We start from the raw sequence: 15343 nt of genomic DNA, 5'->3' as shown, positions 1-15343 counted from the left end.
GCTTAGCCCAGGTTGAAATGGAGTTCTCCGGCGGGTGCATCAGCCAACACCTCACATTTGGCTTGAGTGCCAAAGGGAAATAATTAGCCAACACCTTGTCGTCTCTTCCTTTGGCATCTTGAACATCAATGGTGTAGATGCTCAAGAACTCTGACGGGTTTAGCCTCCCATCGTACTTCTCTGGTATCTCTGGCTTGAACGTGCGGTCAGACGACCAATGCACTTGTCGTAGCTCTCGATTGAAGGTGGGGCACCCATCCTTGAAAGGCAGGTACCCGCCTCCACCGAGCACAAGCTCGTCGACGTTGGGGCCATCGTGCCCATCAGACCGGCGGAGGGTGTGACGGTGTTGCTCGATGGTGGCGCACACGCCTTCCCTCTGCCTATCCTCTGGGGCCCACCGTTGGCTTTGACGCGCTCGAGGGTCGGACGAGGCCATCGAGACGTTGTAGGGTTCTTGATTGCATGGCTCTCGCGCTGGCTGCCGCGGAGGAGACTGCATCATGGGGGTGGCCCCTTCGGTACGACCAGCAACGCGGGCCATTGTCTTCACCTGGGGAGGCCTTGGAGGGCCAGCTCGCTGTGATCCTCTTGTGTCGGCAAAACCAATCATGCTTTGGATGGTGGCTCGCCACTCATCAATCTGATCGGCTGTCGGCGGAAATCTCAACAGCAGTTGGGCCCATGCCATGGCCTCCGAGGCGGTGCTTCGCACGAGTGACAATGATGTAGGCCTCATCATCGCCCGGCTCCTGACGGTGCCGGTAGCGACCACGTCGTGCTCTCGTCGCTGTGAGCCAGCCTCCTGGACGGCGTGGTGACGAGGTGGAGGCGCTTGAGGACCAGCGGCTCCATTGGGCACAGCGGCTAGATCAGCTCGCTCCGAGGGTGGTGCATGCCCTGCGGTCACGCCCGCAGCAGGAGCGGCCGGAGAGTTGCGATTCACCCCAGAACGAACGACACCGTTGCGGTTGTGCCCTTCGGCCGGGTGGAGGGGTAGCGACAGAATAATCTCTCCACCCGTACCTCATGGAGTGTCGCCACCGGAGTGCTGCTAACTCTGTCCTTCCCTGGTGCCTCCTGCTCTTGTTTCAGCCACAGGGGAGGTGGTGACAACGCCGCCAACGTCGACCACGTTCCCCGCATCATCCACATCCCTGTGTGTCCCCGTAGCCCCCGCGGCGTCTGCGGCCACGTGTGATGGGGCCTTCGAGGTGTACGGGTGAGCTGTGGCACTAGGCTTCGTCTTGGGCGTCATAGTCGATGGAGCCGCTGATGAAGAAAATGACGATGAAGATGACATGCTACGCACGCTTCTCGGGTTCGCTCAAGCGCACACCCCCTACCTGGCATGCCAAAGATGTCCTGGGAAACCGCGGACACCTATGGGGCCATGATCCCCTTTGTGGTTCGGCAGGGGGATGGGTAAGTTGCACAAAGAGCGGAGAAGCGTAACACAACACGGCAGAGATCACACAGGCAGTTTTACCCAGGTTAGGGACACCATGAGGCGTAAAACCCTTCTCCTGCTTTGGTGGATTGATGGTGGATTATGGTGGAAAATGCAGCGCTCTTGCCCGGCAGGGTTGCCTCGGGGCAAGAGCAACTACGCTCGTATGAGTATGCGAGGGTCTGAATCCCTTCTATGGTTGCCATGGGCCTCCTTGTATAGATCAAGGGGTAACCACAGTGGAAAATCAATCTTTATGCACTAATTAGATAGCAAACAGTCCTATCATACCTAACTCTGCAGGCAAACAGAGCACATTAAATGTGTCGCTTAGTGTCACATCACAGCATGCTCGACACATCTTGCCGGGCTGTTTTGCCAGCTTCGCGCTGGCTTGCTTGACACGTCTTAGGACGGGTGTCATTTGGAGGTGTTTTTGGTAGGAAGTGGCTGCCATGTGGCAAGAAGCAGACACCTAGTCACTCAGGGGCTTGACACCACACTAATTGATGACTTGCATCGTTGTGAGGTGGAGCGGTGAAGCTTTGGCGGGGCAGCCCGCCCTTGCCGTGCCCGGCAAGCCTGCCAGGGCGATCTGGTGGCTTATCTTATGGGAAACCCTCGTCCTCGCCAGGCTTGCGTGCCCGGCAAGGGAGGTTTTTCCCTTAGTGACATCTTATCTCTCTGGCTTTACTTGGTCTTCTTGATCTGCACTTGGATTCTCCAAAGAACTGATCTCTAGTGCTTGGTCTGATCTCAGGTGCTGCAATCTCGTCCTTAGGCGTGTGCACAGTCTGGGGAAGAGACCTAGGGTTTGTTGGCCCGGCACATGCCAAGGATATAAGCGTAAAGAAAAAAATACTGCACTATTTTGCCCCCGGATTTGCTATGGAGGAGAAGGCGGGTGGTTATGCGCATGCAAAGTATTAGCTCAGTGAAATTGCAACTAATCCTCGGGTGATTTTGGTAATTAATAACAACACATATGGCATTGATCTAATGAACATTGATGATAGATTTCAGAAAAGATCAATGATTGGCATGGCAAGGACTAATGGATGTGGACCCCTAAAAATGTTCAGGACAATAACTGGCTACCCCAAGACTCTACATTTTTGGTTTAGTGATCCAAGATGACATTGAGTCCTTAGGAAATCCAATATTATTAAAAGGAGATGAAGTATTGTTGATGAGGTTGTTGCTCAAAGTGCTCAGTGATATTGCTCCAAAAACCCATCTATCCAAACCCTAATTCATCATTTCGGTCCCATCATTATCACTACTCCGATCCACCGAGATGGCCATTCCATTGCCACAGCCAAAACTCTAGAATTCAGTTTGACCGAAATCGTTCTCGGTCCCACCGAGACGGCCTTGCCAAGCTTCCGTAACGAAGTTGCTTCATTTTAGAGTCAGTGAGATGAACCAATCGGAATTACCAAAACGAGGTCTTGCCTTAGCCATTCCACTTTAGTCCCACCAAGTTGGTATAATTTGTATCACCAAAAAGCCTAACGATCAAGTCTTTTGCACTAGTCGGTCTCACCGAGATTATCATATCGGTGCCACCGAGTTGGGTCAAAAGCTTGTAATGGTTGGATTTTCGGTGCTGCCTATTTATGCCCCTCCACCACCACTTACTCTCTAAGAGAGCCATCAGAGAAAAACACAACTTCCACCATTCATTTTCTGGGAGAGAACCACCTACTCATGTGTTGAGATCAAGAGATTCCATTCCTACCATTTGAACCTTGATTTATAGTTGTAGGATCAAAAGTATGTCTAGAGGGGGGTGGTTAGACTACTTGACCAAATAAAAATCTAGCCTTCTCCCAATTTTAAGTCTTGGTAGATTTTAGCAACTTAGCACTAGTCAAGCAATCAACCTACACATGCAATTCTAAGAGTATAGCAGCGGAATCTAAATCGTTGCATATGAAGGTAAATGGGAGGAGTTTGGAGGGAGAAAACGCAATGTAGACACAGAGATTTTTCGCGTGGTTCCGATAGGTGGTGCTATCGTAGATCCACGTTGATGGAGACTTCAACCCACGAAGGATAACGGTTGCGCGAGTCCACGGAGGGCTCCACCCACGAAGGGTCCACGAAGAAGCAACCTTGTCTATCCCACCATGGCCATCGCCCATGAAGGACTTGACTCACTTAGGTAGATTTTCACAAAGTAGGCAATCTCCATGCCCTTACAAACTCCTTGGTTCAACTCCACAATCTTGACGGAGGCTCCCAAGTGACACCTAACCAATCTAGGAGACACCACTCTCCAAAAGGTAATAGACGGTGTGTTGATGATGAACTCCTTGCTCTTGTCCTTCAAATGATAGTCTCCCCAATACGCAACTCTCTCACACATATTTGGCTATGGTGGAAAGATGATTTCAGTGGAAAGCAACTTGGGGAAGGCTAGAGATCAAGATTTTTGTGGTTGGATTGGAATGTCTTGGTCTCAACACATGAGTAGGTGGTTCTCTCTTAGAAAATGAGTAGTGGAAGTGTAGGCACGTACTGATGGCTCTCTCCCCGAATGGAGAATGGGTGGAGGGGTATATATAGCCTCCACACAAAATCTAACCGTTACACACAAATTTCTAAACTCGATGAGATCGAATAGTGAAACTCGGTCAGACAGATTCAGTTCAAAATGTGAACGTTAGGCTTTTCGGTGGGACCGATGTGCTAGGGTTAGGGCATAACTTGATCTCGGTGAGACCGATCACATGAACTCGGTGATATCGATTTCAGTAATAGGCAACCAGAGAGTTGGTCAGGCAAACTCGATGGGACCGATCGCTCATTATGGTGAGACCAAAACGTTACAAAAAGGAAACAAAGAGTTTGCAATCCCATCTCGGTGAGATCGAGATCCCTATCATTGAGACCGAACTGATTAGGGTTTCTGGCAGTGGCTATGTCAAATGAACTCGGTGACGCCGGATAGATCAAATCAGTGGGGCCGAGTTTGATTTTAGGTTTAGGACATATGTGGAAATGAGAAAGTGATTGAGGGCTTTTGGAGCATATCACTCAGCATTTTGACCAAGTAAGCCATTAAGCAACACCTCATCCCTTTTAATAGCATTGGCTTTTCCTATGGACTCAATGTGATCTTGGATCACTAAAGTGAAAATTTAGAGTCTTGAGCTTTTGCCAATATGTGTCCTTAGCATTTTGAGGGGTTCACATCTCTAGTCCATGTCATGCCAATCATTGAACTTCCTGAAATGATCATCTTGAAAGAGTATTAGTTCAATGAGCTATATGTTGTTAAGAATTACCAAAACCACCCAGGGATTAGTTGCACTTTCAATCTCCCCCTTTTTGGTAATTGATGAGAACATATAGATTAAAGCTTCGACAAATGATAATAAGAATGAAATACATCGTCGCTTTGAGAAGTATGTGATAAGCAAGAGCCCCCCTAAATTTGTGCATTATTTAAAATTTTCTTTTGAATGCAAATGCACAATCGATTAGGATCATGGGTTACTCTTCCATGTCACATACATCTTGCTGGAGCACTCAAAATGATAGAATATAGAATATGCACTTATCACCAAGACAAAGTGTGAATGATCATACATAAGAGATAGAGAATATTATCATCCAAGCACAAACATTGAAGTATGGTATGATCAAACACATGACCATACAAGTATCTCACACATATAACCATAAAGTATCATCCAAGCAAGCAAACAAATAAGTAGCAAATAAGTAGCAAAACAGCCAAAAAGAAGAAAAGCTCTCTCTCTCTCTCTCAATGCCTATGATCTATACACTTCCTCCCTCTTTGGCAACAAGTTACCAAAAATCTTGAAAATGCATAGTGCTATGCGGCTCTCTAAGCTTGATCTTTGGGAGGTGGCGTGGAGAGGAGTCTTGCAACAAATGCATCCGAAGAGGTTGTAGGCACTGGTGGAGTTGCAACTAGAGGGGCAACTAAAGCTGTGGCTGCAGGAGCTGAAGTTGTAGCTCTAATGTCTGTCACTGGCACTGCTGCAGACCTCTGTCTTCTGGGCACCCTTTGATAAGCATCAGTGGTGGTCTTGTCACTCCTATCCTCAAGTTCTTCATGGATCTTCTCCATAGAAGTCTGAATCTCTATCACCTTGACATACCAGTCATGAAGTTTTGTCTCAAAAATTCTTTCAAGACTCACTTGGTTCTGAGTCAGGGTGGCCAATCCTTTCTCAATCCTCAAAGTAGCTTGAATGAGATAGCCAAAATGATCTTGTTTGGACTAGAGAAAAACTTGAGATGCCTCTTCATCATTTGGCATCTTGGCTGCCTTCTCTGCTTTTGCTTTTGCTCTCTTCTCTTGAGCCTCTGTTGAAGTAGGATCTAAAGCATCCATAACAATTGTGTTGTCCTCACGATCAGGTCTCAAGGGAAGGTGCTCTCTATCTAACAGATACACGCCTTTGCTCATCTTGTAGTTGATGAGCATCTGAATGTGTGGAGCATACTCACATGATCTCTTTTGGTCTGCTGCAGTTCTCTTGATGGTTTCAACTATCAAGCTCATCACCTTGAATTTTTATGGCAAATCAAATAGCTGAAGCAAGTTGATGGAGTGGCCTCTGATCATCCCGTGATCTCCTGATTTGGGCAACAAGGTATGCCTCAAAATGATGTTCATGGTGGCTAGTCCTGACAACAGATAGTATGCTGAGCCTAGCTTGTGTATCTCTAAGGCCTTGTCAGGTATCTCCTTGTATATGTTGGCCATGGAGTTGTGATCTTGCTTGCACTCGGCATAGACATCAATATCATCCTCAGCTTCTTCAGGGGCATTGATAAGCTTGGCCCACTCAACAACAGTAGAGTGGTACCTAGTACCTTCAAACATCCAAACAATTTTCCCATCTAGGTAGAAGTGAGCTGTTGAATAGAACTGCATGATAAGATCATCATTCCACTTGGTCAATTTTTGACTCACAAAAGTGTCTACTCAATTGAGTCTGAAGCTCTCATGTACTCTAGGAAAGTGATCTTCATTGTCATTAATATATGACCAATTGACCCATCTCATGTCACTGACTATGGGCTTCTTATCCAGGAGCACAATCTCATAGAAGTCATGTTGTTCCTTAGTGTGAAATATGTAGTCCACAACAGTTCTTCTCCTAACAGCATAAGAGTCTGATTGTCTCCACAATCTGAGACCTGCATCCTTTCTCTCCTTCATGTTTTCAGCCACTATATGATTATCATCATGACCAGGAATCTTTGGTTTAACTTTCTAAGCACTTGGGCTTCCTCTTCTTCTTCTTCCATTTCAGGCACTGGGGCCTTGTTCTTTTCTACAGCAGGTATATTTCTGGTGGATCTCTTGGGTGTAGACTTTGAAGCTTGAGTTGTAGCTTTGGGGGCAGGCTTGGGCTTTGATGCAACAGCCGTAGATTTGATGGCATCCCCCATCAGCTTCTGAGTCTTTGGTGCTGGTGCAGCATCTTCTTCTTCATCATCTTCCTCATCCTCAGCTGGGTCTCTTATCATAGAGGATCTGCCAATTACTCGGGCCATGGTCTTCTTGACCCTTTCCTTTCTCTTCTTGCCCTCACCAGCCTCCATGTCCAAATTTGCCTATCGTGAGGAAATTGAGTGCCCCAAAAAATTGAGAGTCCAAATTTCCAACCGTTGCTGCGCTATGTGCCAGCTATCGTGTGGATCCTTATACTGACAACGTTCATGTCCGAAGGAGCATTTATGACAATTCATGTTGGGTTGCCTCTTGACTATAAATAGCTGCCCCCTACAGCCACTTGCTGGTTGGCTGCTCTAGAGAGATTGCATTTTTCATGTGAGAGCAACCCTTCCTCTAACGAATTTGTGAGAAACTTAAGTGAGGAAAAAACTAACCAGAGCCAAAGTGATTGAGCATCACCGAAGAGTTTGATCTATGTGATCCAACGCGTGTTACCTTTAAAGACTATCATTCTTCCAAACGGTTAGGCATCATGTTTTGAGCACCCCAAGAGTAATTGTGGTGTGGGGTGAACAAGTCTGTGAAAGTTTTGGAAGTCTACTTTGAAGACTTACCATGAATGATTGGGCCAGGTCAGCTATGACCTTGGCTCAAGAGGAATACGATGAAGACTTAGTGTCTACGGAGTTCAATCTCAGCCGCCTCAATTAGACATACAGTTTATACACCAACTGGAACTGGTCTACCAAATCATCGTGTCATCACCGAGCCTAGGTGCTTTCAGATTCCTCACCCCTTTACTTTAAGTTATCCCACCGCTGAAGAATCTGTGATCTATATTCTGAAGAATTTGAACTAAAGACTTTCATCATGTTGCTTTTCATTTCTACGGTTCGTCTTTTGTATGCTTGTATGATTGCATGTTCTTCACTTGCATCTATCTTGTATGCATGCTCTATGTTTCTGTGATGAATTAGTCTCGTCCTCATTTCTATTTCTTCACTCTGATATTCGTCAAATTCATCAGAGTTTGACGAATTTCTAAGAATCTCCCATTCACCCCCCTCTGGGAGCAAACATGCGCTTAAAACACCCTACATAACGACAAGATACCATTTCCTCATGTTATCTTTACAATAGTATGTACATCCCAAAATATGTGATGTATATTCTTTAGTTTTACTCTATTATTATCACAATTTTAAAACTTTTGGCGGTTATACCCGTTGTAACCTTGTCTTATAACAGAACATTTACTGGTCGTAAATCCTTTTCGAATGAGCTATGTCATCAATTCGGTATTTTCCCCTAACAATGAGTGTAAAGAACATATAGAGATATTTGAGTTTTATCATCCTTACAAGATGAATAATGTTCTTCATTGGGTAAACAGTAAGCTCGTAACTTAATCTTCGCAATACTACATACTAACTAAACATGGGCATTTGTCACGGTCGGGTCAGGTTTCGGGCTAGGCTCACAAAAACTTGACTTCTAAAGAAAAACCCAAGTCAAACCTAGTGATAAGCTTGAAGCCTGTCCTGAACACTTGAACTTCTGTAGGTTTTCAATTAAGCCTGGATGCCGGCTGGAAAGCGTGAAACTAAAGGTCGAGGTCAACCAAAATTATATTTGAACTGGAAAACAAGGCCCGGTCCGGTGAGGGAGACAAGTCCAATCCCCTTTTTTGATACAGGCTGAGGTGAGGTTGCCCATGCCTATATTCAATCCTAAGTTACCAACAACACCCTAGAGTAATATGATTTGTGCACAACCATCTAGGTAGAACTTTTCGTCGAAAATATTACTTCACATCCATTTCAAAACTACCTTAAATAAAATAAGAAATTAACTCATGGAGAAACAAAATTAGTAATTGCTTGCTTGTGTCAAAATTTGCTAGAAGGAACACAATTGTTGGAAACTCTTTTTGGTTGCCGGCTAGAGTCTGGCATCGATACCGCCATGTGCCATGCACATCAAACTTGTCGATATCTTCCACTCTCATTCCCCGAATGGTGCGAAGTTAGAAAGATTGACCGACGCTAGAGAAGATGTTGGTTGAAATTCACCAGCAACCAAATATGCGCCCTAGAAATAGGCATGTCTAGTGGACATTCTACATTTTAGCAATGATAGAGAAGGGGGAAACCAGGAGCGTGGTCCGCCTTCGAAAGGGAAATAGAACATAGGAGCTACCAAATCCTGATGCATGATGAGCTCATATATATCGTTACTGAAAATCTTCCGGTGATCATGTATAAACACAAGCATTGGCACATTGGATTCACGGCATCTCAAGAACAAATCAATCGAACTAGACACTTTTGCACCACGTCATTCATGGCTTTTGAACGTTTTCCCCATGATTACACCATACTACTCATCACTCAAACCAATCAACACAAGTAACAACAAATGCATCCTTTCCTTTGGAAGCACTCCACCATATAAGCATAGGAAACAAAACCAAACATATGCCCCACACATTTTCCCCTCTGGACTTATTTAAACGAGATGTACCAATTCTCACATTTCCATCCCAAAATGCAGGTACTGACAACAGTTGAGAAACCGTGACATGACAACTACTCCCTTCGTCCGGAAATACTTGTCATCAAAATGAATAGAAGGGGATGTATCTAGATGTATATTAGTTCTAGATATATCCCTTTTTATCCATTTTAATGATAAATATTTTCGGACGGAGGGAGTAGTATGTTTTTCTCCTTCGTTTTTTGTCAGTCAATCACACGCGCGAGAAAGGAGGAGGAGGATTAGCGCTGCGCTGCCCTGCCCATCCATCAAAGCCTTTTGACCTTTTTGTGGCCATGCATCATGGCATGCATGATTCACACTTTGCACACTTGTAGAAAACCGGAGGGGCTGCTTTTGCGGTGAAAGGAACCCCCGGCCTGCCCCGGGTACTATGCGTACAAACACCCATGATTGCGTCCTGATGCGCCTGCAGCGTCGCCACTCCTCCATCCATCCATCCATCCACCCATCGCCCAACGGCAGGGGCAGGCCACCACCATCATGATCGCCATCGGCCATGGCCATCCATCGCAGGGACAGGGCGCAAGGGCCGCAGCAGGTCGATCGTCTTGCCGCGAGCCAAGCTGCTGCTGCTCGCTGGGGTGGCCGTATGTATGCATGCAAGCAACACCCATGATGCTGATGCCCCATGCCATGATTGCGGCGAGCGAACGACCCCAGCGGCTTGTCCCCGTTGTACACATCAACAGGATTGCTTAATATCACGCAGGTAGCTAAGCCATACACACATGATGATGACCATGATGATGCATGGCGATGGCGGTGGATGAGGAATTGATGGCTGTAATCATGCGTGCCTGCATGCAATGCACTGCACAGAAAGAAAACAGTTGCTACTTCTCTCCACATTCCCCACAGACACGGATCGACCGTTCTCCTCCGCCGCAGCCCCTGGCCTGGAGCTGCCCATCTGCTCCTCACACATGCATCAGCATGGGCATGGGCACGGCCACGGGAGTAAGTGGATCTCATTCCATTCCATTGCCATTCCATGCAATTATAGGCTCTAATTACCATCATGAACTTCCATGCAGGCCAGGGAGGAAATCGATCATATGAACACACACGGCTCCATCTACGTACTGCATGTTCATCATTTCGCCCGTTTGGAAAATATCTTTTTTCATTCCTTTTTTGCATTCATCATTCTTGCCACCATACCATAAAAGTATGGAAATGAACACCATCGACGTTAAACAACGAATACTACTACACTAACCATAGCAACGAAAATTTTGCCCCATTGTGCAACAACTTCGTAGTATGACCCTAGAATCTCACTCGTCTCCACCCCAAAATTACGAGTCCATGCTACGTACTGCTGCGCGGTTCCAGGTCGAGCAGACACGACCACGAGACAGAAATTCCGCCATAAAGAATCGGGGGGGGGGGGGGGGGGGGGGGTAGCCGGAGAAGAAGAGCCGGAGAGGAGGAGAGGCATGCAGCGCAGCGCAGTGCAGGCAGCTCTGCGTGGGCAGCTTTCTGAAAAAGATCGCGGGTGCTGTTTATAAAAGGGGAAAGATACGTAGAGCCCGCGATAATGATTAACATAATTATTACCGCCTGCCATCAACGCTCCCTCCTTTTGCCGCGAACCACCCCGGCGAACGCCGGAATCGCGCACCGGCCCCGCTCCTTTTCCTCCGGGTCACGTGCGGGGGGCTCGCCTCGTCAACTGGTCAAACCCGCCATTATAGCTCACATACACATACACCGGAGGAGAGAGGAGGGGAGTCCCGTCCCTGTCCCCGCCCCTATAAAACCTCCAAATCCTTGCGCGTCTCCACGGTCCCATATCCCACCATCATCGTCCGTCCTGCTGGTAGGCTTTGATCCCTCCCATGGAGCTGGGGTTGAGCTTGGGGGAGGCCATGGCGGACGCCGGCCGGGAGCTGGTTCTTGGGCTCGGGGTCGGCCCGGGGGCGAGGAGGGAGGAGGAGGGGAGGAGGGGCCAGGATGTCGTCGCCGCCGTCGACAGGAGGGGGCTCGCGTTGGGGTGCGGCTCTTCGCCGGAGCCGACGATGCGGCTCACGCTTCTGCCCATGGTGCCCAGCCTCGGCTTCCCGTGGCCGTCCGAGAGCAGTGAGTGATGCATGCTTACCTTTTCTTTTCCGTTTCTCTTGGATTTGATTCTGCATGCCACGGGATGAAATCGCCGCCGGAATAGTAGTGCTGACATGGGGCGATCCGATCTGCTCCGCAGGGCATTTGGAGGCGTCGACGCGGGGGTTCGACGTGAACCAGGCGCCGTCCTCCGGGGGCTCGGCCTGGGGCGCCTGCACGGCGGGGGCGGCGGCGGAGGAAGAGCAGGAGGACACCGCCGCGGCAGCGCGGGCGGCCGTCTCGTCCTCGCCCAACGACAGCGGGGGCTCCTTCCCGATGGACTTCTCCGCGCAGGGCGACCGCGGCGCCAGCGACGCCGCCCCGGGGGCCGGCGGCTCCCGCGGCAGCGACGAAGACGACGGCGGCTCGGCGCGCAAGAAGCTGCGCCTCTCCAAGGAGCAGGCCGCGTTCCTGGAGGAGAGCTTCAAGGAGCACAGCACCCTCAACCCCGTAAGCATGCAGATCAAACACAGAGACGAGCGCGTTTGCTTAATCATTTCCTCTCGTTCTGACGCCGGTGCGTTCCATGGCGCAGAGGCAGAAGGTGGCGCTGGCGAAGCAGCTCAACCTCCGGCCGCGCCAGGTGGAGGTGTGGTTCCAGAACCGCAGGGCCAGGTGCGGCGCCATGAAATCCTTTTCTTTTCCTAGTCCTTTGTCTCTCTCGTCTCGAGCAAGAATCTTGGCTGGTCAAGCGAAACCAATTAAATAAAAGCGCGCTCGCTTTGGGTTTGGCGCGTGCAGGACGAAGCTGAAGCAGACGGAGGTGGACTGCGAGTACCTGAAGCGCTGCTGCGAGACGCTGACGGAGGAGAACCGGCGGCTGCAGAAGGAGCTGGCGGAGCTGCGGGCGCTCAAGACGGTGCACCCCTTCTACATGCACCTCCCGGCGACCACCCTCTCCATGTGCCCGTCCTGCGAGCGCGTCGCCTCCAACTCCGCCCCGGGCACCGCCGCGGCCCCCTCGCCCGCGCCGGCGTCCGCTGCCCCCGCGCCCGCCTCAGGCGCAGGCATTGGGGCGGCAGCCGCTCCGGAGCAGCACAGGCCCTCGTCGTTCGCCGCGCTGTTCTCGTCGGCCAGGAGCTTCCCGCTGGCCTCGTCCCAGCCCCAAGCTCCATTGCCGGCGCCGTCGAGCTCGTGACTTCGCCGGCCGGCGAAGGGAGGGCCTGCTTGTAAATACGCGCACCTTAATATTTTCGCTCCTCGTGTCGGGATTTTTTTGTGGCTCGCCATTCGCCGAGGGGTCTGTGAGAAATGAGAACCCCAGCCCTAGTGGATTCGCGTCTGTCGTCAGATTTGCTACTCCGACGGCTCAGATGTTAAAGGAAAATTGTTGCATCAGAGTTCGTTGTTAACCTTGATCAATCTCCGTGCATTTTCCCATTTATTATTACAGTTTTAAGACGTGCCTCGTGGTGAGAGGTTAAAAAAAAGTAGTAGCATCCGTGAGGGAGGATGTGAAAGCGGAATTTAGTCCCACTTTTGGGGTGGTAGCTGAAGCCTGAAAGCACTGTGGCGTTTCTGTTCACTTGCCGCGATGGTGTTGGGGGTCTGCACCGCTGATTTGTGAAATCATGACGCCCACCCAGCCGAGAGCGTGTGTTCACGCCCACTACTGGCACTGGCACTCGCTCTTTACTGGAGTGAAAGCGTCGATACTAAGATTTTCCTCGAAGATCGAGAGTGTAAAGATGCGGCGTTGTGTGTGTGCTCAACCATACTACTACAAACTACTACTCCGACTCCCGTACAAACTACCGAAGCAAAATACTACTACCCCGTCCCATAATGGTGCCAAGTTCCGGTACCAACAATGGTGTAGTAGCGTATGAACAATGCAACAGTGTTTACGCAGGAGCTGTCAAGGAATATAACGTTGTACAGGTGGTCCTCGTGCTGCCCCGGTTTGGCACGCCAATGCCCATTACCGTACCCCAATCTGCTGGCAGCAATGCCACTGCTACTGCCCCACCATGCCCACCCCATCATCAAGTATACATACGCATTTTCGATCTCATCTCCTCGCCCATAAAACCATCGCCTCGGAGTCCACGTCACGAGTGACAAAGAGGAAGGCGACCGATGAATGCAACGCAGGGTCCGTGTCAATGTCATGACTCGTGCATGGCTAGGAGCCGCAGTGAATCATGCATTCATTTAACGCCCTATCTAGACTAGACGAGTCCGCCGGTGCGGCGAGGCCAAGCCAAGTCTGACCCCAAAAATCTTTCTCCCCGGATCACGGCTGGCGGCCCCCCATCAATGCCGCCGCTTGGAAACGGGCCGCCGCTGACCCATAGGAGTAGGAGCAGCAAATTAAGGTCGACCGATCCACCCTGCGGTTTTGCGGCCGGGGGAAAGCATAATGAGCGCGCCCCCGCGCGGCCACGCGGCCGTTTTTGCGAATCTTCCGCCGGTTCTTCGTGATGGATCTTTTACTTCCGGGACGGAACGGAAGATTCAGAGATGATGCCGGTCTCTGGGCGGATAGTACCCCACCGGCGTTGGTACGTAGATGCCCGTCCGTCCCGCTCTGGGGACGGCAACGTGGCTTGCATGGCCCCCCGGTCTTCATGGCGCTTTTGATCAAGGGACGTGTAGTGATGCTCAAACTTGTGATTTTAGTACTCCGGGCCGGGGTAGCTGCGATCTCGGTGTCTCAAGTGACGTTGGTCAAGGGGGTCATAAACCTGATTAGCTGAGAGGTCACATGATTAGTTCCAGAAATTAGCTGAAAGTTCACTATGCTAGACGTGTCGTGATCGTGCTACCTTTTCCTCGTACCATGACTGAATACTACATGGTCCATATGTCTAAGCATGCTCGTCTTAGATGGAACGAAACAATAAGGCTACGGGAGTCAGTCTAGTGACACCGAACCATGCATGCCCAGAATTTGGGGCGCACACATGAGAGAGCCTGTACGGCGCACAGTTCCAGAATCTATCTACCTTGCCACGCCCAAGGGGCGCGGGCGGTGCCAACAACGAGCTCCAAAACCGCGCAGATCGCCAGGCCACTACCAACAGAGCCGATCGTGCTAGCTAGGCGACGTCGAGGCTCAGCGGGGCACCGATCATCATCAGCAACCATATGTCACCGCATATGTCGATCACTGTACAGCGTACAGAAGCCTCACGATCGATCGGGCAAAATTAGGAGGGGGGGCCGGGCCGGCCTCCCTCGGGGGACGGGGAGCACGCAGCTGATTGGGAAGTTGCATCGTGTCCCTCTGCGATGTCCCCCGCCCGCGGCCTCCTGTCGATCTCCGGCGCGGACCGGCCACTTGCCGGCTGCTGCTTTGGTTGGGCCTGGGGCACCAGCGCCATGATGAGCCCCCCCTTCGCACGTCCGGGTCGCTGTCGTGTACTAGTACTGCCGAGGGTGAGTGAGTGGGTGAGTGAGTGAGCTCTCCACCTACCAGCTCCTATGTTTAGGTGTGGGGCAAACTAGACGGTTGGGGTTACCGTTCCTGGGTGGCTTGGTGTGATCTGAGTGGTACATATTTGGTCACCGGACTAAGTTTGATCACTGTTTAGTGGAATCATAAACATTCCATGTAGGTAAGTGTTGGTCTATTTGAGTATTGGGCATCAGTCTTGCTAAATTTTAGTTGACCGAGACATAATTATGTCTCAGTTGATACTATATTTGTGAGATCTTACATTGAGATCTGTAAAAAAAATATTTTCATTTTTTCTTTGTTCTTTCTATCATGCTATTTCATTTGACTGAGACTCAGTCGGCTGAGACCTAACCACACCCATTTGGCATGGCCAAAAAGACGT

The 15343-nt window shown here is 49.8% G+C and overlaps 1 protein-coding gene across 1 annotated transcript; it reads left to right on the top strand.

The window, feature by feature from the left end:
• The first annotated feature begins 11218 nt into the window (after window positions 1-11218).
• Window positions 11219-12920, top strand: LOC123116252 (homeobox-leucine zipper protein HOX11). The gene is made up of 4 exons (XM_044537234.1): window positions 11219-11537; window positions 11659-12008; window positions 12094-12173; window positions 12300-12920. The coding sequence occupies exons 1-4, from the start codon at window positions 11297-11299 to the stop codon at window positions 12694-12696; spliced, it is 1068 nt and encodes a 355-aa protein (XP_044393169.1). The 5' UTR covers window positions 11219-11296; the 3' UTR covers window positions 12697-12920.
• Window positions 12921-15343: the final 2423 nt, after the last annotated feature.

Source organism: Triticum aestivum, chromosome 5B (assembly GCF_018294505.1).
Source record: "Triticum aestivum cultivar Chinese Spring chromosome 5B, IWGSC CS RefSeq v2.1, whole genome shotgun sequence".
NCBI lineage: Eukaryota > Viridiplantae > Streptophyta > Magnoliopsida > Poales > Poaceae > Triticum > Triticum aestivum.
This window is presented reverse-complemented; position numbering and strand designations above follow the sequence as displayed.

Excerpts from the sequence above, each read along its gene's own strand:
- LOC123116252 (XM_044537234.1), top strand. The coding sequence starts at position 11,297 with ATGGAGCTGGGGTTGAGCTTGGGGGAGGCCATGGCGGACGCCGGCCGG. Across the intron at positions 11,538-11,658 it reads CCCGTGGCCGTCCGAGAGCA|GGCATTTGGAGGCGTCGACG; the intron begins GTGAGTGATGCA and ends TCTGCTCCGCAG. Across the intron at positions 12,174-12,299 it reads TTCCAGAACCGCAGGGCCAG|GACGAAGCTGAAGCAGACGG; the intron begins GTGCGGCGCCAT and ends TGGCGCGTGCAG.